The sequence below is a fragment of the Globicephala melas genome, chromosome 10 (genome assembly GCF_963455315.2).
Source record: "Globicephala melas chromosome 10, mGloMel1.2, whole genome shotgun sequence".
Lineage (NCBI taxonomy): Eukaryota > Metazoa > Chordata > Mammalia > Artiodactyla > Delphinidae > Globicephala > Globicephala melas.
Window position 1 is genome coordinate 95,766,905 of NC_083323.1, and position 24,447 is coordinate 95,791,351.

General features: G+C 39.3%; 2 protein-coding genes and 1 pseudogene across 3 annotated transcripts in view; 2 read left to right on the forward strand and 1 right to left on the reverse strand.

Moving 5' to 3' along the window:
• NECAP1 (NECAP endocytosis associated 1) overlaps window positions 1-10,278 on the forward strand; it is an 18,989-nt gene extending 8,711 nt beyond the window's left edge. The window contains exons 7-9 of one of the 2 annotated variants that reach the window (XR_009565488.1): window positions 969-1,071; window positions 1,392-2,500; window positions 3,380-10,278. Coding sequence is in view for 1 of the 2 variants with exons in the window: in XM_030834524.2 (XP_030690384.1) it covers window positions 969-1,071; window positions 1,392-1,440 (152 nt within the window). In the remaining variant the exon portion in view is untranslated. Of the gene's footprint in view, window positions 1-968; window positions 1,072-1,391; window positions 3,117-3,379 lie in introns of those variants that run through there. The other variant, XM_030834524.2, reaches the window with a different exon arrangement.
• LOC115840953 (C-type lectin domain family 4 member D-like) lies at window positions 10,082-14,693 on the forward strand (annotated as a pseudogene).
• A 1,832-nt stretch (window positions 14,694-16,525) lies between these two features.
• On the reverse strand, window positions 16,526-22,167 carry LOC115841000 (C-type lectin domain family 4 member E-like). Its single transcript, XM_030834526.3, has 6 exons — window positions 21,971-22,167; window positions 21,062-21,154; window positions 20,376-20,465; window positions 18,394-18,545; window positions 17,644-17,759; window positions 16,526-16,845 (listed from the first exon to the last, which is right to left on the reverse strand). The coding sequence occupies exons 1-6, from the start codon at window positions 22,005-22,007 to the stop codon at window positions 16,695-16,697; spliced, it is 639 nt and encodes a 212-aa protein (XP_030690386.1). The 5' UTR covers window positions 22,008-22,167; the 3' UTR covers window positions 16,526-16,694.
• Window positions 22,168-24,447: the final 2,280 nt, after the last annotated feature.

Here is a 24,447-nt window from a genome sequence, read left to right on the forward strand (position 1 = left end):
CAGGTTTCAGTAGTTGTGGCTTGCAGGCTCTAGAGTGCAGACTTAGCAGTTGTGGCGCACGGGCCTAGTTGCTCCGCGGCACGTGGGATCTTCCCGGACCAGGGCTCGAACCCATGTCTCCTGCATTGGCAGGTGGATTCTCAACCACTGCGCCACCAGGGAAGTCCAGATTTTGTCATTTTTACGTATTCTCATTTGTGTGTGCAGTTGACCCTTGAACAGTGCAGGGCTCAGGTGCACTGACCACTTCCTCCCTGCTCACCCGCGCCCCCCCCATGCAGTCAGAAATCTGTGTATAACTTCATAGTTGTCCCTCCGTATCTGCGGTTCCGAATCTACAGATTCAGCCAACCACAGATCACGTCGTACTATAGTGAGTGTTCTTTGAAAAAAAATCCCTGCGTAAGTGGACTCATGCAGTTCAGACCCATGTGGTTCAAGGGTCGGCTGTAGTTCTGTGCAGTTTTATCATGTGTCGGTTCCTGGATTCACCACCGTGGTCAGGATACTGAACAGTTCCACCACGACAAGGATCCCTTGTGTCGCCCTTTATAGCCACACCTCTTTGCCTCTCCCCACGATCCCTAACCCTCAGCAATCAGTCACTAATCTGTTCTCCATCTCTAATTTTGTCACTTCAGGAATGTTACATAAATGGAACCATATAGTATATAACCTTTGGGATTGACCTTTCCCACTCAGGATGATTCCCTTGAGAGTCATCAAGTTGTATATATCAACAGTTTGTTCCTGTTTATTGCTGAGTAGTATTCCATGGTATGGATGTACCACAGTATGTTTAATCATCACCCATGGAAAAGCATCTGGGTCGTTTCCAGTTTTTGGCTGTTACAAACAAAGTCACTGTGAACATTTACGTATAGGTTTTTGTGAGAACATAAGTTTTTGTTTCTAAAATTTTTATTATGTTTCCCCTTTTCTTATTTCTTCTCTTACCTTGTATTCAGATATCCTTTTAGATTTGGATTCTCCTGCTCCTGTAACGACACCAGCACCAGCTCCAGTTTCTGCAAGCAATGACTTGTGGGGTGACTTTAGCACTGCATCCAGGTATTAGCATAGGGAAACCAGCGTACTCTCAACCAGGGTATCGATGATGTGTGTACAGTCAAATGAAGTCTCTGATCTGGGAAGGCAGGGCGTTTGTAGGTCATAGAGTCTTCAGCAGGAATTCTAGGTAAGCAGGTATAGGAGTGCTGGGGATGGTGGGTAGCAAAGCTGTAGCGTGAAGCTTGAGTGGAATATCTCAGGCCTTAATAAGAATTGCTGTGGAGTATAGTTTCAGGAACTCTGGGCAGAAATTTCTTACTGTTAGGGCTGGAGTCCCTATCCTAATATGCCTTTGGCTATCTCTCTGCTCTGTCTTGCAGCTCTGTTCCAAACCAGACACCACAGCCATCCAACTGGGTCCAGTTCTGAGGAGCACGGCAGGATGTTAAGGACAGACTTGAAGAATCAAAATGACCTTGAGGGCACCCATCTGTGAGGGGAGCTCGGAACCCCTTCCCTCCCCAGAACCAAAATTACTGAACGGTTGTTTTCATAGCTTCTCCATTGCGTTCAGGCTGGTGTGTCACTCCCCGGTGTTGTTCCTTGCTGTACAGCCAAGAAAGTATTCTTATCTCCTGTTCACTGTCAGGGCAGGGGAATAGTGAGTCTTATGATACTTGTGGCTATTGCAGGGCTCTAAAGGCCAGGGTCTCTTTGGTGGGGAAATAACCTCCAACATCTGTAAAATTTTCTCCATCTTTAAATTCTTTAACTTCTTTCAGAATCATCTCATGACCCTTGTGTGCCTCTTTGTGAAGCTCTGTTTAGCAATTTCAGGGGAGACAAAACCCTCAGAACTTCCTTTTCCATTAACTGAAGACTCTAAAAATGGACAGACTGATCACAGTGTTTACAGATTCAGAATTTTGATAGGGGTAGGTGTGAAGAAAGACCTGTTTCCTGGGTCTCTGCTATATATCCTCCCTCAGGCTTGTCTTATTCAGTGAACATCCAGTGCTGGGTGCAGCCCCCTGACCCTCTAGTGCGTTTGCATGTGTCCTCCTGTGGCAAGAGGGTTGTGTTGGTGGCGCCCCACTCTCCTTTCGTTGACAGTGCAGCATCTCTGATCAGCGGGTGTCTCTTGGGTGAAGGAGGTTCAAGGGACTATGTTTCCCTACTTATTTTCTAGAGGAGCAGTTACTTTCTTGCAGCTCCATCTAGTTGCTGCATTTGAAGCACAGCGTTACTTTGTAATGGCCCCATTATTTGTCCTAAAGTTAAAGGGTTTAGAGTTTTTAACCTAATTTGTAGAGCAGAGAGGTTGAAAGCACTTAACTCTTGTTCAGTACCCACATTGCCTTGCTGCCTGGGTATCTGGCTCCTTTTCATACACAGTTATTTTTTCAGTCCACCAGCTCTTCAACAGAAAGCTGCTATTACATGTACCATCGTTTATGAAGCAAGCTGGAGAGCCATGACTTTAGCTGTGGTAGGTTTTGCCCAAACGCCGGCTGCAATACCCATCACCAGGAGTATCTCAGAAGCAAGTTGCCCCCCACCACTTCCCCTCTCTCTGCCCACCATTCCTTTTACAGTGCTGTGAAGGGGTCCCACTCTTAGATGAACTGGCACCAGCTATTTTGTCTGCTAAGGGGCAATTCTGAGAGTGAAACGGGAGGATCTCACTTCTTCCCTTAGCACCTATTTGGATGGTACCGTCTGGCTGAAGGGAGTCCTTATATATAGTTTCAAAATAGATTCTCTCTCTTGGATTTCCTTCTTGACTCTTTTTAACTTTGGGTCCATTTTTTTTTTTTTTCATTGCTTCCCGTTCCAGGCAGCTCTATTCTTGCAGAGCCATGACAGGACATTTAAAAATTCCAATAGAAAACACTAAAAAGAAAGCCTATAGAATCACTAGTGACTAACTGCTGGGAGCCTATTTTCTCAATCTTCCTCTATGTTGTGTTCTTTGTATTCTCAAGATGATAATATATTATGTATTTGAATTGCTGAAGAATTGAAAATGAAGTTTCAGATATATGTATATAGAGCATATGTATGCTGTATTGGTGCAATAATGGTAATTAAAAATACGGAAAGAGGTAGTGTCTCTTTTATCTTTCTATTTGCCTGTTTCATTATCTTTTTTATTTAATTGACCCAATATAGGTGGCCAGTAGGTAATAAAAGGACATTTTATATCTATTACTCATTTTCAAGAAATGGAGGTTTTAAGAAGTTAAGGCTAGACCTCTGTCCTCATGTTTCTAAACACACAGAGTCTCCTTGTCGAGATCATTTGTATTTATTATTTATTTACTGGTACAGTTAATTTCATTTGCTTCAAATTATCTTTGTGATCTAGGCCACCTTTCATATCCCAGAACTATGGTCAGCATAAATGAAGGGAATCAACGCATGAGATAGAACTAAAGTGAGAGTCATAGACTTTGGAAGCCAGAAGGATCTTGGAGTTCTCATTCAGTGATTGTCACAGGAGATGAATCAGAATGATACGGGTACTTCTTTTTTTTTTCTCTCTCTTTTTTTGTTTTCAATTTAAAATAACATACTGCTCTCTCCAGAGATTCTGATACACCTCCCCCATTCGCCCTCCCAGGGAAGGGCTTGGATGGCTTCCCCAACCACGGCCTTTCTTATCATTACTGAGGTTGTGAGGCACTATCATGGATAAACTTGTATCCTAAACTGCAGGGGGGTTTTTTGGGTAGAAGATGCAGATGATAATTTTTCCAGCTCAACCCCCTTGGTTAGACATTGACATCTGCCTTCACGGTTGTCATGTGAGCTTATTACTCCTCACTTCCTCCATTCTGATAACCTTCTAGGTAGTTGGCTTGCCTCCAGCTTTCTCAGCCCTAGTTCAGCTTACGTGTTGACACCAGAATAACCTTCCTGAAACCAAACCCTGCTCATGCCCTTTCCTCCCCTACTCATTGGTTACCTTTAATAATTTTCCTTTGCTTACAGATTAAAGTCCAAAGTACCATTTCATCCTCAGCTCTCAGTTTTCCCTTTCACTCAGTCAGCTCCCGCACACTAGTCATTCTGCAGATGCCATCAGCAGCATGGGCATTGAGTGCTTGCGATTCCCTCTGCCTGGAATTCCTTCCCTTCTCTACCTGCCTGGTGAAATCCTTCCCATCCTGGAAAGTGCTGCTTTGTGAAACGTTACTTATCCCCTCAGTCTGAAAGGTGATCTCCCTTGTTATTGGGGGTTGCTGTTGAAATTCTCACTGGTTTGTGAGCTCTTTGATATAAGGACCATGTCTTCATTTTTATCTACTCAGTATTTTCCTTATGCCATAAATATATACTTGTTGAATTAACAGTGATTTCAGTGAAGAGGGACCAGAAATCAGAAAGTTGGGTTTTTCCTTTTTTCACTCATTCTCATTTTGATTGTTCCTAGCTACAGGACATAAGTATTCCTTATATGCTTTGTTATAGTTGCAGAAGGTCTCATTTATATGCTCCAGGGTCAGTTAATATTTGGGCCCAAGAAAGTAGCATTGAAGACAAATTTTACTTTGGTACATAGACGCTATGGCCTGGGAAAAGGAAAACTGGATATCATGTCGCGCAGCTGCTGATAAATCTGGTAGCTTAGTGTCTGATCTCAGTTATCAGAACTGGCTAAGATTGCACTTGGTTATATTTAGCTTTTTTTTGGCTTTTAAAAAAAATCATTTCTGTTATTGCCTCTTAACTGTACATGAGGAAAATACATATGGTTTGTGACTAGAACTCATACTCAGGAGCTCCCCATCCATCACATATTCTCTTGAGAAAGAAAGGAAAAAGGAAGAGGATTACATTTACTTGCAAGTCCCTTCAGCCTGGGGAATGTATAGGCTTGGTATGGTTTTCACAGCAACCATGGTTGAAACCATGTCGTGTGACGTTTATTTCAGAATGAAAATTGTCATTTTCAGTCCCTTTTTGAAAGTTACTAAGATATGGGGGTGGTGTGTTTTTTAAAAAGCTCTAGTATACTAAAGTCTACGTCTCAGGAGTGAAATAATTGTCCTTTGAGACCTCATGTTCTGCCCTATCAATCTAAGACTAGCGTCATCCCCTCAGTTACACACAATGATGCATTAAGACCAACCATGAAGGTTGCTGTTTGCTTTTTAGTATTTTCTTTTGTCTTACGTGTGTTCTGCCACTGCACCTAACAGTAAAAAAATGTCTTTGAGGCAATTTCTGTGAACGCTTTAACTAGCTGCATAGCAGCATGGGACCACTAGAGGACGGGCTCCCCCTAGCAACTCTAGCACAGTGGTAGCAAATACTGCTCAGATTTCCTGGTGGCAGGGGAGACACCTAAAGACATGAATGAAGACTGTCAAGGGACATTTCATCTATGGAGTCTAAACATGTACCTGATCCGAAGTTTGTTGGGAATGTAGAAAAACAGCTGTTTGGGTAGGTGGAAAATGAAGAACAGAATAATACTTTCTTCAGACTTTAATACTTAAATAAATCTTTGAATAGGGAATACACTTACTGAGTTTAATGACCCCCCCCTTCCCCAGTCCCACCAAAATAGGTGATTAATGGGAAGTAAAGAGGAGTGGTTATGAGCATGAATTTGGAAAGAGACAGACTGCCTTGGCACAAAAGTTTACTCTGCCACTTACTGGCTTTTTGACCTTGGATAAATTAACCCTTATTTGCCTTGGTTTCCTCATATGCAAAATGAAGATAATAGTTCCTACTTTATAGAGTTATTGTCAGAATAAAATAAAAATTTAAAGTGCTTAGAACAAAGCCTGGCATATGGTAAATTCTCTGTTAGTACTGCTTCTACTACTGCTGCTTGGCTGGCTATCCTAATTCTGCCTATTAGGATTGCAATAACATGGTAAGAATAAGGGCAAAATGATGAGATCCTTTCCTTTTTTTAAAAAAATTAATTTTTATGGGGATATAATTGACATATAACATTGTAAATGTTTAGGTGTACAAAATGTGATACATTTATTGCAGTAATCGGAGTGTTAGCTAACACTTCTGTCATGTAATTGTCATTTCTTTTTTGTGGTGAGAGCAACTCAGATCTAATCTCTTAGCAACTTGGAAGTTTGTAATATAATATTGTCTATACAGGCATACCTCATTTTATTGAACTTTGCTTTATTGCACTTCGCAGATACTATGCTTTTTACAAATTGAAGGTTTGTAGCAACACTTCATCGAGGAAATCTATCAGTGCCATTTTTCAATAGCGTTTGCTCACTTTGTGTCTCTGTGTCATGTTCTGGTAATTCTCACAATATTTCAAACCTTTTCATCATTATATTTGTTATGGTGATCTGTGATCAGTGATTTTTTTTTTTTTTTTTTTTTATTGTGGTACGCGGGCCTCTCACCGCCATGGCCTCTCCCGTTGCGGAGCACCGGCTCCGGACGTGCAGGCTCAGCGGCCATGGCTCACGGGCCCAGCCGCTCCGCGGCATGTGGGATCTTCCCGGACCGGGGCATGAACCCGTGTCCCCTGCATCGGCAGGCGGACTCTCAACCACTGCGCCACCAGGGAAGCCCATCAGTGATCTTTGACGTTACTACTGTGACTTGCTGCAGGCTCAGATGATGGAAAACATTTTTTAGCAATAAAGTATTTTAAAATTAAGGTATGTATGTTGTTTTTCAAGGCATAATACTACTGCACACTTAATAGACTACAGTGTAGTATAGACATAACTTCTGTATGCCCTGGGAAACCAAAAATTTGTGTGACTTGCTTTATTGCAATATTCGCTTTATTCTGGTAGTCTAGAACTGGATCTGTGATTTCTCCAAGGTATGTCTATAACGACTGTACTATGCATTAGATCTCTAGAACTTATCTACTGGTTGAAAGTTTGCAACCTTAAACTGCATCGCCCCAATTCCTCCACCTCCTAGCCTCTGGTAACCACCAGTCTACTCTCCGTTTCTATGAGTTTGGCTTTTTTAGATTCCACATATAAGTGGTATCATAGAATATACTATTTGTCTTTCTCTGACTTTTCTCACCTCGTATAATAACCTCAAGGTCTCTCCACGTTATTGCAAATGGCAAGATTTCCTTCTTTCTTATGGCCAAATAACATTTTCTTGCATATGTATACCACATCTTCTTTATCCATTCATTGCAAATGGACCCTATGGTTGTTTCCATACCTTGCTATTGTGAATAATGCTGCAATAAACATGGGAGTGCATATATCTCTTCAATATCCTGTTTTCATTTCCTTTGGATATATACCCGGAAGTTGAATTGCTGGATCATATAGTAGTTCCCTTTTTAATCTTTTGAGGAAACTCTGTACTGTTTCCATAGTGGCTGGACTAGTTTTCATTCCCTCCAAGAGTGTGCTAGGGTTCCCCTTGATCCACATCCTCACCAACACTTGTTATCTCTTCTTGTCTTCTTGGTGATAACCATTCTAATAGATGTGAGATGATATCTCACTGTGGTTTTGATTTGCATTTCCCTGATGATTAGTGATGTTGAGTGCGTTTGCGTGGGAATGGGTCCCAAGCATCATTCTTGCCAGCCTGGGCCCCAACCCCAGGACTCAGAACAGTGTGAATTAGAAATGGTTTCTTTGTGGTCTTGAGTCACACTGAGTCAGTCAACTGCTTGTGACTCTAAAAAAATGATCTTTTGGCTATTTGTATGTCTTCTTAAGAAAAATGTCCGTTTAGTTCCTCTGCACATTTGAAAAATTGGATTGTTTTTGTTATTGAGTTGTATGAGTTCTTTGTATATTTTGGATATTAACTTCTTATCAGATATATGGTTTGCAAATATTTTCTCTTATTCCGTAGGTTGTCTTTTCTTTCTTTCTTTGTTTTTTTGATTGTGTCTTTTGCTGTGCAGAAGCTTTTTAGTTTGATGTACTCCCACTTCCTGATTTTTGCTTTTGTAGCTTGTGCTTTTGGTGTGATATCTAAAAAATTGTGGCTAAGACCGATGTCAGGGAGCTTCCTCCATATGTTTTCTTCTAGGAATTTTATGGTATCACGTGTTAGTTTAAGTCTTTAATCTATTTTGAGTTAATTTTGGGGAGTGGTCTAAGATAGTGGTCCAATTTTATTTTTCTGCATGTGGTTATCCAGTTCTTGCAACACATAGTTTTGTTGAAAAGACTGTCCTTTCTCATTGAGTGTTCTTGGCTCCCTTGTCAAATATTAGTTGACTGTAAATGCAGGAGTTTATTTCTGCACCTCTATTTAGTTGCATTGATCTATGTGTCTCTTTTTCTTTTTTGCGGTATGCGGGCCTCTCACTGTTGTGGCCTCTCCTGTTGTGGAGCACAGGCTCCGAACGCACAGGCTCAGCGGCCATGGCTCACGGGCCCAGCCGCTCCGCGGCATGTGGGATCTTCCTGGACCGGGGCATGAACCCGTGTCCCCTGCACCGGCAGGCAGACTCTCAACCACTGCGCCACCAGGGAAGCCCTATGTGTCTCTTTTTATGCTAGTTTTTTAATGTTTTAATTATTATAGCTTTGTAGTATAATTTGAAATAAGGAAGTATGATGCCTCCGGCTTTGTTCTTTTTTCTCATGATTGCTTTGGTTATTACTTTTTTGTGGTCTTTTGTAGTTCCACACAAATCTTAGGATTATTTTTTCTATGTCTGTGAAAAATGCCATTGGAATTTTGATAGAGGTTATGTTGAATCTATAGCTGGCTTGAGTAGTATGGACATTTTAGCAATATTAATTATTCCTATCCATGAACACAGGATATATTTCCTTTTTTTTTTGTTTTTTTTTTTTGCTGTACGCGGACCTCTCACTGCTGTGGCCTCTCCCGTTGCGGAGCACAGGCTCCGGACGCGCAGGCTCAGCGGCCATGGCTCACAGGCCCAGCTGCTCCGCGGCATGTGGGATCTTCCCAGACCGGGGCACGAACCCACGTCCCCTGCATTGGCAAGCGGACTCTGAACCACTGCGCCACCAGGGAAGCCCTCAGACAAATTTTTAACTTTTCAAAGACTTGGATATGTTATTTGTGAAGGTGGGAAGATAATAATACATACTTCATTTTGTGAATATTATGCAAGTTAACTTCTGTTCAGTACTTAAAACAGTGCCTGGCATATCAACAAATGTGAACTGTCATTGCTTTAGAGGTATTTTTTAAGTAGTGCTCCAAGGTTATTACAGTTAGCATGAGCTGGTACTCATATTCTCCCGGGTGTATTGCTTGGGTTATTTACATTAACTTTGTTTGACTGAAGGAATTTTTTAAATCTCTCTCCACAAACTCTCTGTAGCAGTCTAAATCTTTGTGTGTGTTTTTAAATAAAGTATTTCATTGTTTGATAAATCCCTGAAGTTATTTCCTACTTTGGAAACTATTGATATTGTCTATCTTCTTCATTAATGTGAAGGGCACATGGTTTTGAGCTGCCATAACTAGTCTGTAAAACAAGCCATATTTGTTTCATTCCCTTGTTTATAATGGCTATCTTCATCAAAACGGAGTATTGAGTAAGATGCCTGTATTTAAATTTTCTAAACCAATATGAATCCTTCTTGGAAGCTAATTTTAAAATATCTTATGCTTGTTGTGCTTAATTGACAATCATTAAAATGGAGTTCGTTAGTCTGTAGTGAATACCTGTTGTCCTCCTTTAAATGCTGTACATATATACCTCTTTTCCAATGCATGCAGAGTCTATTCCTTCTTTCTAGAAGATGTACAGAGCTGCCCAGTGACTTGAGTATGCCATCGACTTGCTAATTTGAAATTTTATAGCATTGCATCAATTCATGGATTTTAAACATTATTCTTGGTTGTCTTTTAAAAATTTTTTTTTGCGGTACGCGGGCCTCTCACTGTTGTGGCCTCTCCCATTGCGGAGCACAGGCTCCGGACGCGCAGGCTCAGCGGCCATGGCTCACGGGCCCAGCCTCTCCACGGCATGTGGGATCTTCCCGGACCGGGGCATGAACCCGTGTCCCCTGCATCGGCAGGCGGACTCTCAACCACTGCGCCACCAGGGAAGCCCAATTTTCAGGATTTTTAAAAAGGGAGGGACAGAATGACTGGTAATCCTGGTATTATTCTCATAAATGTTAGTTGGATATTAGGTAGTGAAATAGTTATGCAATCTGTTACAGATGACATACATGGTGTAACTAATTTTCCTTTCAGTTTTCACATGAGGGGTCACCTGGAATTGCTGTCTTGTGGGCTGGAGAGCCTTCCAGTCCAACTGCTGTTTTTAATGACAGCAAGATGTGGGCTCAGAGTGAAAGACACTGTATGGGGACAGGGGCTCATCTGGCCACCATCAGCACAGAAGCTGAGTAGGTATGTTGAGAGGCTTACATCCGTTTCTCTGCTGGTTTGAATCTCTTTGCAGAGAAAGAGGAATTTTTGTGCTCTGCTATGCATCTGTGCCTTTGCTTCATCTCTTCCAACTACCTGGAAAGACTTTTCTTCCTCTCTCATTTTTCTTCACATGGCCAAGTTCTTCTGGTCTTCCCAGATTTGATTCATGTGTTATTTTCTACAGAAAACTACCCTGACCACCTTCTCTGCTCCATCTTTCCTATTCTAGTTTGGAGATACTTCCGTGGTACTTTGTGCATCGTGTGACCATGGCACTTACTTCAGTGTTCCCATGAGTCCTACTTTGTAGAGGGCTGGAGCCATGCCTTAAGCATCTTTGCATCTCCAATGGCCTTTGCAGTGCTAGGCACACTTAGATAGGTCCTGATAAATATTTCATGAGTAAGTAAATGAATGGTTAATCAGGATTGAAATAGCTTCTCAGAATAGAGCACAGGAAAAATAATTCAGAAGTATGGTTGTCATTCTAAAAAAAAAAAAAATCTCAAGGTAAATTCAATTTGAACTGAAATTTATTTCCTCATGTAATATATTTCCATATATGTACGATACCATGACTCAGATTCTATTCTTGGTTAGTAGGGTTTCGTGGAGGATTCTGTTTCCATGGCTTTGCAACTATAGGTTCACCAGCTCCTGAATAAAATGGAGTTTAATGAAATACACAAACAATTGAAGAAGGTAATTTTAAAAATAAAAGTTCCTAGAAATCCAATCCTATTAAGTACTGCGCTAAGTGATTTGCAAGTTGATCTCACTTAATCTTCACAGTGACTCTATGAAATAGTGGAGTCATCCCTTTTGGAGTTGAGAAAACTGGGATTTGGTGAAATTAAAGCACTTGTTAACATTGTGGAATAAACGCCAGAGGGGGGATGTGAAAACAGATCTGATGCCAATGCTTTTGTGCTTAACTAGTACTTTATTTGACTTCTTTCCTCTGTTCCTAACATAACAGCTATCACCTGATAAAGGCAAATATACTTATAAAAATTCACATTTTTATGCAGAACGTTATCACTCAATTTTTGGATAGCGATTTTCATATTTCCTGGGACTTACAGATGAGAACCTTGAAAGCCAGTGGCATTGGGTGGACAAGACACCATTGAACCCACAGATGGTGTGAGTATACTGACTGGGGCAAAAGAGCTTTATAGGCAAAGGTGAGAAGAAGACAGCAAGCAGAATTTATTTTGGGGTGGAGTATACCAATGTAAGAAAGCTTACTCGGAATAGAGCATAGTGTGTTGAGTAACCTCTATACTAGTAGACACTACGCTTGTGTTGGACAGTGCAGCTCTAAATGTTTCACTAGGAACATTTTCTCTGCCTTGTCCTCTGGCCTCTACCATACACACCCAACATGTATAGAAACACACACACACACACACACACACACACACACACACACACACACACACACACACACACACACACACACACACACACACACACACACACACTCACTTCAGATTCTGGCCCGAGGGTGAACCCAACAACTACCAGAAAGAAAAATGTGTTGTCTTTGTTAATGACAAAGACAAATGGGCCTGGAATGATTTTCCTTGTGACTTTCAGACAAGTAGCATTTGTAAGATACCTGGAGCAGCATTCAACAAGAAGCCTAGGAAGGGGTCCCTGTTATGAGGACAGAAAAGAAGAACCAATTAGACTAGGGAAGAATGTACATGCATCGTGGGAACAGAGAAAACATTCTCAGTCATAGAACATTATGGCCGTAGTTATTCTTGTTTAATTCATTCAAGATAATGTGCTTTTGTGTAGTGTTTTGGTGGAAAAAATCATATTTTTCTGTGAGAATCAATTTTCATTAACTTTGCTTTCTTGATAGTATTTCAAGGTATTTACTTTTCAGTTAGTGTGTATTGATTAACGTATCTAAGAGTAGCTTGAATGGTGAAATCTATAAGTCATTGTTTCCTCTGCTTCAATTCTTAGCTCTTAAAGTTCAAAGGTGGGATATTCCTACTGGTAGTGGTGTATCATTGTTTTTAACCCAAATATCACAAACTCTTTAAAGTTTTTAAGCAACATTTTTATTGTCTGATGCTTCATTTTTTTTTTTAATTTATTTATTTATTCATTTATTTTTGGCTGCTTTGGGTCTTCATTGCTGCGTGCTGGCCCCCTATAGCTGCAGCGAGCCGGGGGCTACTCGTTGCTCTGCAGCATGTGGGATCCTCCCGGACCAGGGCTCGAACCCGCGTCCCCCGCACCGGCAGGCAGACTCCCAACCACCGCGCCACCAGGGAAGCCCCTGATGCTTCATTTTCAGACTTCTTAATAGTATGCCATTAGATTGAAATTCCACGAGCAAAATATTTTCTGAATAACAGAATAGAATATTTAGAATTATGGTATTGCCCAGGTAGAAAAAAAGTCTATTTACCTTTTCAAAAATTTACTTCTTACTCCACTTTAAAAGTCTTCCCATAGTGGGGAGTCTCAAGCTGACTTAATTTCTTTTTGAGTGGAAAAGTCCATTACAGGCCACCTTTACCAAACTCCTTTACTTCTATAGCTATGGACACAAAACCCTTGGGAAGCCGAAGAGCTCACCTTCACATGTCTAGTGTATGACAGAAACAGGACTATGGCCCAGATCTACCTTTCATAGCAAGTGAAATGTGTTCCCTTTGGTATTATGGGAGAGTTACTGGAGGTGCTGTGGCCTCTTGGCTAAAAGGTAATAGTTCTTAATTATTCTTGCAACATTGTATTAGTGTTTCTGTATTTTTAATTTGAATCAGAAAAAAATTATATTTTCAATCCATTTATGTAAATTGTTAGCAAGCTTCTTTAGAGCTATAAAGCTGCAGTTCAAACTAGCAAGGAAATCATGGCTTTAGCAACCTGAAGTTATGCGTTTGCGATGTGTGTAGTTTTAATTGTGAAGCAGTCACATCCAACATCAACAAAATAAGGCTGTCTTCTTACATATATTCATTTTGCTGACGTTTCCTGCATCCAAGCTAAAAAATTTCAAGCGACAGCTTTTTAACCTAACTTCCTTACCACTATTTTTTTTTTTCTTTTGCGGTATGCGGGCCTCTCACTGCTGTGGCCTCTCCCACTGCAGAGCACAGGCTCCGGACGCGCAGGCTCAGCAGCCATGGCTCACGGGCCCAGCTGCTCCGCGGCATGTGGGATCTTCCCGGACCGGGGCACGAACCCGTGTCCCCTGCATCAGCAGGCGGATTCCCAACCACTGCGCCACCAGGGAAGCCCCTTACCACTATTTTTAAAAACAGTATTTATTCTGTAAATTAGTGATCTTGTAAGTTTGGAATATTAGTGTTTGATTGATTGATTATGTGTGTGTCTGTGTGTGTCTGTGTTTAAAGCTGATACTTTTAACTGAAGTAGCACCAAGTGACTTTAACTGTGTTAGCCATAAATTACATAGCACAAATCTACAAAACTTGTTGAAATAAATTTATGTAAATGATAATAGGCTTGTATAGTTAATATTATCCATTTTTCATTTGTATAAGACTGTATTTAAAGATTCAGTTGTCAATAAAATATGACCTGTTTGTGATTTTATACATCTGTGTCTACATCTATACCTCTAATCTATTTCTCCCCCTGCTGATCATTTTTCATTCCCTCCATGGCTACCATCACAGACCAAGTTACCATCTCTTACCTGGATTATTGCAATGGCCTTCTGATTGTTCTCCCTGTTTCCACCCTTGGTCCCTTTCTGTGTATCCTCAAGTCTCATGGCACCTCTCCTAGTCTTCACAATTTCTTTAAGACAACTGATAGTAATTTTATAAAAATAATTGCCTATTTCTTTAGGACATTGCAATAGTTCTAGAACTTTGAAACACTTAAAAAATCTAAACACTTTTTATGTTTGAAAATGTAATGTATGTGTGCATTAAAAAGGCAAACAGTAAAAAACATTAATAAAAGTATAAGGTGAATCTCTCATTCACCCTGAACCCCTAAATGCCTCTTCAAAGTAACTATGATTATCGGTTTCTTATGTGTATATCTATATATGTTATATTTCCCCCCATGCATTCACATGCAAAAACTACCTAGCTATGCCCCATCCAATGAATGATTTTAGGGCTATATTGTTGAGAAAGGAAAAGGGGGGTGGGAAGAAGAAGAAATAGGAAAGCAAGGAGAACATTTTACTTGATTCCTTATCATTTTTCTTTTAGGGACCCTTCAGGAAAAAGTTTTTTGTGGTAATCTATAAGGCCTATAAAATTCTTGAAGTTCAAGAATTCTTAAATTTCACCTCAATTTTTTTATTTGTTAAATTCAAGTAAAATTAAATTTAATGTTTTAAAAGACTCATCTGTTGTATGATTTCTAACTATATCAACTTGGGATTTGAATTTTTTTCACTTTCATCTTTATACAATTGTGCTCTGTAGGAATTTTTAATAATAAATATGTATCATTTTTATAAGATGTAGTACAGTGATTTTTCTTTTTTAAAAAATTGGGGACCCCAATGGTAATAGTATTTAAGTCATAACAGTGGTTTATTTGGGGAATATGGTCTTGGGAATATGAATGATTAATTACTCTTTATTTTTTGCAACTTTTTGGGTTTTCCGGTGCCTAAGTATTTATGTAGTCCTATAAAATACGATATTTAAAAACAGTCTCAATTGGATGATTTCCTTCTCAAAGAAGAATTTTCCTGATAAATAATTTAGGTTCTAATGATCTTTACTTTGGCAAATAAACCCTTAACAATTGTTTCTTTTCTTGCCAAACTTTGAAGGCAGAGTTAGTTGTATAACTTAAATTATAAATGGTGAAATAATATACATTAATATTTTTATATCTTTCAATATTAATGTAAGATAATTATAGCCACCTGAAATACAACAACAATGAACAAAAAAATGTCCACATGTTTTTCAGTGTTTCCTCATTGATGTTTATGAGATGAAAAAAAGAAATTAGAAAGTTGAAGATATTTTTATTGGATTACTTTCAGGTTGAATGACTTTTGTTTTAAAGGCATATTGATTTCAAAACCACAGATTGTCACTTATGCCTAAGAGAAATAAATGTTTGTAATGAAAGCTAATATATAGGGCTTTCCTGGTGGCGCAGTGGTTGAGAGTCCGCCTGCCGATGCAGGGGACATGGGTTTGTGCCCCGGTCCGGGAAGATCCCACATGCCGCGGAGTGGCTGGACCCATGAGCCATGGCCGCTGAGCCTGCACATCCGGAGCCTGTGCTCCGCAACGGGAGAGGCCACAATAGTGAGAGGCCCGCGTACCGCAAAAAAAAAAAAAAAAAAAAAAGAAAGCTGATATATTATTTTCACTTGTTCAGTTGAATTTTCCCATTCAGTGATTACGTGTTAATTCCAATGATTTCAAGGGTCTCTTTATGGTGCTGTGTGCAAGAAACATGGTTATAAAACTTCCATGTTATTTATATATTCTTGAATAATCTTTTCAGTATTGATAGAATATTATGCAATAAATGGATAGGCTTGAGACAGGAAAGTGTCAAGTTGACTGTTGTCTTAGAATAATTTGACTATTGGACTCTGGTTCTGGCTGAGCAATAGATACATTTGGGTGCGATCCAGTTAGTCAATGGAAGAGAATAGAGAGGAAATGGAGTTTCTGAGATGAGTAGACTGGATGACAGTCTCTTTGGAGCTGAAGGTTAGCATGATCTTTCTAAGAAGTTGCAGTGAATGCCTTTGGCCGGAAAGTCCACACCAGTCTTTTAAGCAGGAATACGTTTCATGACTTGAAGAAGTTTCCTACTTATTATATAGGAGAACATAGGAGATATGCTTAGGTAGGGAGTGAAAAACAGGATGAAATTGAGAAGAGAAGACAGACTTTTCAGGAACTAAAAAGAAGACATGACACAGAGCCTGATTTCGAATTGTTCAAGGCACTTTCCAAAATCCTCTTCTTTGCTGGATTTGGTGCTTGTTCTGTGTCCCTGTATTTTCTTACAAATACTCATAACTGAAGCAAATGTACCAAAAGGAGAAATACTCCTTTCCCCCCCGCCCACAACATTGCTAGAGAAGCTTGGTAAATTCTGAGAAATCCCGAGACTGATGTAGAGAAAAATGCACTTCTGTCAATATCATGAATTATAACATTCAAAACGATGTATTTTTATTTACATCAAAGCGACAAACACTTATGAAGTCCTTATAAAGTGCAATGCACACTTATGTTAGAGTTGTGCGGCTGTGATTATCGCTTGTTCCTTCTCATTTATACGTTTACATTGTGCCTTCTGTCTTGGTGATTTTTCTCTGTTCAACTATTTCTTTCTGGCATTTCACAAATCCGAAACATATTGAAGAAACAGGGCATATCATTCCAGTTTTGCCTTGGATTTGAAGAGTCTCTTATGGTGGCGCAGTCCTCCACTGTAACTATGTTGTTGGGCTCTCCTATATCCCAGAAGCTGAAAGAGAGAGACATGGGAGATTTACAAGAGGTAAAGTGACCTGTAAACTAGGCAAATTACATTTGTGTTGTTTAACTTCACAACAATTTTGTGAGGCAGGGGTTATAATCTCTTATTGATAAAGAAAAGGAATCTCAGAAAAGCTAAACCATTTCTCTAAGTCACAGAGTTTGTGAACAGTGAAGTTAAACTGGATCTTTCTGACTTGCTGTTCTGCGATGATGTCTCATGGCTTTAGATCCAGAATGAGATGTTATGGGAAGGATTGATATCCTGATGGATTTGTTTCCTTCATACTCATATATCATGTCTGCTCCCTTTATTCTACAGTTTGTATTCACTGAGGCACATACTTCAGTCATGTTACAGTGCTATAGTGAAACAATGTGTTAAAGGATCAAAGCATCCTACTTTTACTCCGTAAGAATCTGTTATCTTTCTCAAATCCCTGTTTTTGTCTCATTGATTGCAGTTTGTGGGCATAAGACTACGAATTCCACTCTTCGTCTTGCATGCACTTCCAATGAATTAGTGCACAATTCTAAGCCTCTTCTCATTTCATCTGTTATTTCCCCTTTATTCTTGATCTAGTTCCAGGAGATGGGAGCAGTAGATCCTTGTACTTCTCTTTTCTGTCTTCTACATCAGCTCTTTCCCTTCTTGCATCTAATATCACCAAGAATGGACTTGAATATACCTCCTGGACCAGAAGGAAGTTCTGAGGACTCTCCTCAACGGTGGTCTAACTTTACAATTTGGGCTAGTGTTATAATTCTACTACAAGAAGGAAGTTACCTCAGAGACTTTGTGAAAGGTGTACCATCTACCCATTGCCACTGACCCTCAGTCACCTGGTCCGTCAGTCCAATATAAAACTCTTTCCTTTTAGGTTTCATACTGTAAAGGAATTCCTGTGGAAGATACACACAAAATATGAGGAGATCAATTATCCCAATTCTGAACAAATGTTGAACGTAATTGTTATTAAAAGAAATAAAGTAGGATCTAGACTAGAGATGACAGAAAAATGGGCCTGAAATGGTAAGATCATAGAGGATTACCTCCTGATTTGTTTACTGTGGTAAAACATACATAACATAAAATTAAACCAATGAAAAAGAACCTTCAACAGAGAAGGAGGTTCTCAGTAACACAGTCAAAATTTGTCTACTGTTATTGGTAGCCCAAAACATTACAAATCATAGCTTAAAGATAATGGACATTTTGCTTGCCCTCTTTCACATGTTTATAAACATACTGGTCATTCTAAAATGAAGTCCCAACCCTCTTTTTTCCTGCCTTACTAATTAAGGAACTGAACATGGAAGTTCCTTTTTTTCTAGTTTCTAATGAAACTAGAAATGAAACTAGTAATGAAAATAAAGTTGGTATTGACTTACAGAAATGATAAGAACAGCATGTATTTCAGTAAATTCACTTAACAAATAGTAACTGTGGGCCAAATACAGTACACATGTATGGAAAAAGGGATGTGTCCTGTGAAGGGTGTTTCATTGGCACTGGAGGAAGCTGTACGCCAACTACCTGCTCCTCCTGTGTGTTGATAACCACCAGATGAGCTCCCATGTTCGAGCAGTTTTTTAAGCTTGCTGTCCAGGTCATGGTGTTAGTAGAAAAGAAATAGCAGCTGGATTGAAAATGTACCCAGTTCAATGGACAGCAATTCTTGACTGAACCTAGAAGGAGAGAAGTTTCTGTGAGAGTCCTCACAGAACTGGGTAAGTTACAGAATTGGGTAAGATAACAGAAACCTTCCTCTGAGCCCATAAAGTTCCTCATTTATCGTCCGAAGCCTTGAAACCCCTGTTATGCTACTGACATGGAACCCTGTTCCATGTTCTATGAACCCTGTTCATAGACTTCCAAGTTCAGAGGAAAATTATGCATTTTATCTGAGTGACCTCGAAGCAACCACCTCTCATGTTGCCCAAACAATGTACCCTCCACAGAATCTCCAAACTGGTTGTCCAGATGGGCTACAGTTCTTAGACTTACAGAATTTAAGTCTTTGAAGTTTATGGGAACCCTCCTGCACTGTTGGTGAGAATGTAACTTGATACAATCACTATGGAACACAGTATGGAGGTTCCTTAAAAAACTAAAAATAGAACTACCATATGACCCAGCAATCCCACTACTGGGCATATACCCTGAGAAAACCATAAATCAAAAAGAGACATACCACATTGTTCATTGCAGCTCTATTTACAGTAGCCAGGACATGGAAGCAACTTAAATGTCCATTGACAGATGAATGGATAAAGAAGATGTGGCACATATATACAATGGAATATTATGCAGCCATGAAAAGAAACGAAAGTGAGTTATTTGTAGTGAGGTGGATGGACCTAGAGTCTGTCATACAGAGTGAAGTAAGAGAAAAACAAATACTGTATTCTAATGCATATATATGGTATCTAAAAAAAAAGAAAGAAAGGTACTGATGAACCTAGTTGCAGGGCAGGAATAAAGATGTAGACATGGAGAATGGCCTTGAGGACACGGGGTGGGAGCGGGCAGCTGGGCGAAGTGAGAGTAGCATCGACATATACACGCTACTGAATGTAAACTAGTTAGCTGGGGGAAGCAGCAGCATAGCACAGGGAGATCAGCTCGGTGCTTTACAATGACCTATAGGGGTGGGATACGGGGGGTGGGAGGGATTCTCAAGAGGGAGGGGATATGGAGACATACGTATGCATTGGCTGATTCACTTTGGTGTACAGCAGAAACTAACACAGTATTGTGAAGTAATTATACTCCAATAAAGATCTATTAAGGGCTTCCCTGGTGGCGCAGTGGTTGAGAGTCCGCCTGCCGATGCAGGGGTCACGGGTTCGTGCCCCGGTCCGGGAAGATCCCACATGCTGCGGAGCGGCTGGGCCCGTGAGCCATGGCCGCTGAGCCTGCGCATCCGGAGCCTGTGCTCCGCAACGGGAGAGGCCACAGAGGGAGAGGCCCGCGTACCGCAAAAAAAAAAAATCTATTAAAAAAATTAAAAATAAATAGTACAGTCTCTCTCAATTTAATGGTGAGGAAATTGTAACCCAGAGAAGGAAGTCATTTTCTACTGTCATGTAGCATTTTGCTAAGACTTGGATCAGGAGTATATGCAAGAGTATAGGGAGCATACTTCTGAGGTATTTCCAAATTTCCTACTCCATGCATTTTTTTCTCCTTCACCTCATTTTGGAAGCAGGTGATGAATGAAAACAAAAAGTGCACTTCTGGGAATAACACCTTCCACTTCTAGATTGACTCTTCAGACATATACCTCAAATTTATTCTAAAAGTTTGCTATAATGTCTGCAAAGTGTCCTGCCCCAATGCTAATTGCACTTCCAAAGTTTTATTCCTGTCCTCTTACCAACTCCTCATTATTCTCTGACAGTACAGGCAAGATTTTGCATTTAAAAGGACCTAACTCGACTACTTTGTTTATCCCCAAATCAATCTAGAAGCCAGAAAATGTTGATGTGTAAATTTAGCTGTTCAAATTTGATTACCTAATCCATCATTATAGCAGGAGAACTCCATGGAATTCTCGAGTGGCTGGAACTTTTTCTCATCACAGAGCTGAAAGGTGTGATATGACACTGTAAGGAAAGGGGCACAGTTAATGTTCATTACTCTTGATAAAAATACATTATATCATCTCTGTAGTTATAAAAGTACCAATAATTATGATATTTCCTTACTATCTACTTTTCCTTCAGCATGGAGAGGAACCGAGGTTTACTTACTCAAAGAAGAGAGAATTCACATTTCATGGTTTTCCTTATTTATGAAAATAAACGTACATTTTTTCAGGCCCAAAGACCCAAAGAAAACAAATGTGTTTGCGCTCTCTCTTATGCCAAGTCTAACCTCTCAAACCTTCCTTCCAAGAAGTGATTTGTTGTGCCTCTGGCTAGGATCTCAGGGCAGGGTTACACTAATGACAAGGGTACGGGGGTGTGGGTGGAGGACTCAGGGCCACTAAGGAGATAAAAGATGCGTACCGTGAAAAATGTGTCACAGGTCACTGAAATTTGGTAACAGTTTTATACTGGTTGGGGTTTCTGGCTTGAGATAAATCGGGGGAAAATTGGAATAGAAATACCCTTTGTGGGAGAAGAGAACTCACAGGCAACAAGGAAGAATTCACTCCTAATATTCACCACGGAGCTTGAATTTGACCTTCAGAACTCACCAACACATCTGGTGATAAAACAGGCACTCAGTAGCAGGATGCAGAGCCCAGCAACGGTCCATAAGAACACTTGGGAAGAGAAGCATCCTCTTTCTGGAGAAAGACATAGACATGGTCAATCTTCCCTTAAAATCTACAAAAGAGATATAAGAAATTCCTATTACCTTGCTTATCTCCTTCCACTTGCATTGTCTATATTGAGTAATTCTCAAACTTCAGCATGCATCAGAATCATTTGGAGGGCTTGTTAAAACACAGATTGTGGGGCCTCACCTCCAGAGTTAAAAATTCAGTAGAGCTGGTATGGAACCAACAAGTTCCCAGGAGCTGAGGGTGCTGCTGGCCTGGGGACCACACTTAAACAACCACTGGAGTAATTCATTACAAACTTTAAGACTCTGACTCATAGACTTGGATAGATGTGCAGTTTTTCCTTTCTAACTCTCCCAGATTTCTCCCCTTCTTTCCCTATCTTTCTCTCTCTCTTTCTCCCTCTCACTCTTCCCTGATTTTCCTGTCTCTCTCCTGCTCTCCTCTTTTCAGTGTCTCCTTTACCAAGTCCTTTGTAAGTGAGTCAGATAAAACATTGATGATCTAGGAGTTCCTCTCCTCCTCCCTCCCAACACACATTTTACCTACAAGGAGAGAGTGAGTTGCAGAGATGTGAAGTGACTTGCCCAATGGGACACAACGAACTATGGAAAGGGTAGCTCTCCCTAAACTCAATCTCCAGCAATCCAGTCTTCTAACATCTAGTCTTCTAACCATCCTCTTTTATTTTCCTCTCTTTCACTCTCTGTCTCTCCTCTTTTACTCTACTGGATATTTTCTATTGTCCTATCCCCAACGTATTTAACATCTCTTCCACAAAAAGATCTATGAAAGAAATGGGATAGTTGCAAATTTTACCTGTGCTTTGTGATGCAGATGATTTGGATGAATCCATTCTTTCTCTTTCTGTCTCTCCCTCCTCCTCTCTGTCTCTCTCCTCAGTTTCTAAGTATAAGAGTGTTTTGTTGATAAGATTCAAAGAAAAAAATCTTTAAGGATGAATACTTTAACTGTATTTTAGGAAGCTCAACCCTAAGACTTAAGAAAATAAACTTGCTCTGTGGCTGTGTGTTTAAGTCAGGATTTCCTTTATTGCATAAGGAGGACAAGGGAGTTTATTGGGCAGCAAATCAGTCTCCTCATTCCAGGAAACAACAAAATGGGGAAATGATAACATTTTAAGTACCAACAAAACAGACTGACCTTAGGGAGATATGAGGGGCTTAAAAAATATTGTTTTATTTTGGTCGATAAAATGTTTCTGCTTTCTTCCAGACTTAACTCATCCCTAAAATTTTCCTTGACACCCGTGGAGCTTACCTCTGCATTCCCAATTTCACTTTGATCTCTTTTTTAAAAAATTTTTATTGGCGTCTAGTTGATTTACAATGTTGTGTTAATTTCAGGTGTACAGCAAAGTGAATCAGTTATACATATACATATATCCACTCTTTTTTTTTTTTATTTTTAAGATTCTTTTCCCACATAGGCCATTACGGAGTATTGAGTAGAGTTCCCTGTGCTATACAGCAGGTTCTTATTAGTTATCTATTTTATATATAGCAATGTGTATATGTCAATCCCAATCTCCCAATTTATCTCTCTTCCTACTTATCCCCTGACAACCATAACTTTGTTTTCTACATTTGTGACTCTACTTCTGTTTTGTAAATAAGTTCATTTGTACCCTTTTTTTAGATTCCACATATAAGTGATATCATGTGATATTTGTCTTTCTGTGTCTGACTTACTTCACTCGGTATAACAATCTCTACATCTATCCGGGTTGCTGCAAATGGTATTATTTTGTTCTTTTTTATGGCTGAGTAATACTCCATTGTATATATGTACCACATCTTCTTTACTATTCCTCTGTTGATGGACATTTAGGTTGCTTCCATGTCCTGACTACTGTAATTAGTGCTGCAATGAACATTAGGGTGCATGTATCTTTTTGAATTATGGTTTTCTCAGAGTATATGCCCAGGAGTGGGATTGCTGGGTCATATGGTAGTTCTATTTTTAGTTGTTTATTCACTTTGATCTTTACTTTTACACATTCGTTAACTGAAAAGGAGACACACCATTTGGCACAGAGCTGGGCACATAGTATATGTATTTATACCTTAGTGATGTGAATTTCTTTGCATCTGTCATGTTTTTCCTTCCTCTTTCATTTGCAGGTCTTAAACAGTCTATTATTGTGGATTTATATGTCTTTTATCGAGTGGTGACCGATAGGCTATTTTACAGGTCCAACCCGGTTGAACAGCCTCATGTAGCATGACTACGTACTTTGAAACTCAGCCCAATTTCTTACATCATAACACAGCTTCTGAGGCTTTGGAGGCTCAGTAGGAAGTTTAATTCTATTGTTCTGGATTATTTGGAGGTTTTTGTTTTATATTGTAGCCTATTTCTCCTAATGGGAAAAATGAATTTGAATGTCAGAAGAAGCAATTTCAATTAGACATTAGAATATAGTGCCTTTCTGGAAGATTAGCTGGATATAGTAATGTCCCATTACTATAAAACACTTAAGAATAAGATCAACTGGTCTCAGTTGATTTAAATTCATGTTAGTTTCATATATATATATTTATATAATATTTAAATTCACATTAGTTATATATATATATATAAATATATAAAACCTGGTAATCCCCACACCCGATGACTCACAGACTTGCTATGTGTTTGAAAATATCCCTGTTTTCAAAGGGACTTTTTATTATTTCAGTGTATTGGTCAATTCTCTCTGCATTCTCCGTTTAACAGTTACATAGATTAATTAGAGAATGTTTAAAAATTATACACGTTTATCTTGTAAACATATGCAATTTAATGTGTACTATCAGCAAATGGCTTTTGACTGGTAAAAAGAGAGAAATTATCTAGTGGGTGAGTTATATGAATTATTAAATGATAAATCACACTGACCACAGTCCATTATTTATTAATTATTATCAATCAGCAGGAACCAATATTAATAAACAATTATGCATTAATGATTTAAGGAATATATAATTAACGAATTAATAATCATGTTTGAACCAGCCAAAATATGTATATGATTTCATCCTTTGTTTTATCACTTTTCCCCAAATTATAAAAATAATATTTTTATAGTTAATAATATGAGAAAAATATGACAGGTAAAAGACCTCCCATCTTATCCTTAGTACATGCTTGTAAAGTCAATCACAGTGAACAATTTCTTCTATCTACTTTGAGAGATTTTTTTAAGTTTATATATAAGTGCAGTTTCTATATATTGTATATTCATTTTTATGCAGTATTCATTTATTCATGTATTCATTTTTATGCAGATAAGA

Coding starts and splice junctions, on each gene's coding strand:
- LOC115841000 (XM_030834526.3), bottom strand. CDS start 22,007: ATGGATTCATCCAAATCATCTGCATCACAAAGCACAG. Junction 20,466..21,061: donor TTTTATCACCAGATGTGTTG/GTGAGTTCTGAA, acceptor CTTTCCTTACAG/TGTCATATCACACCTTTCAG. Junction 16,846..17,643: donor CCTTTCACAAAGTCTCTGAG/GTAACTTCCTTC, acceptor TCTCTCTTTCAG/CTTCTGGGATATAGGAGAGC.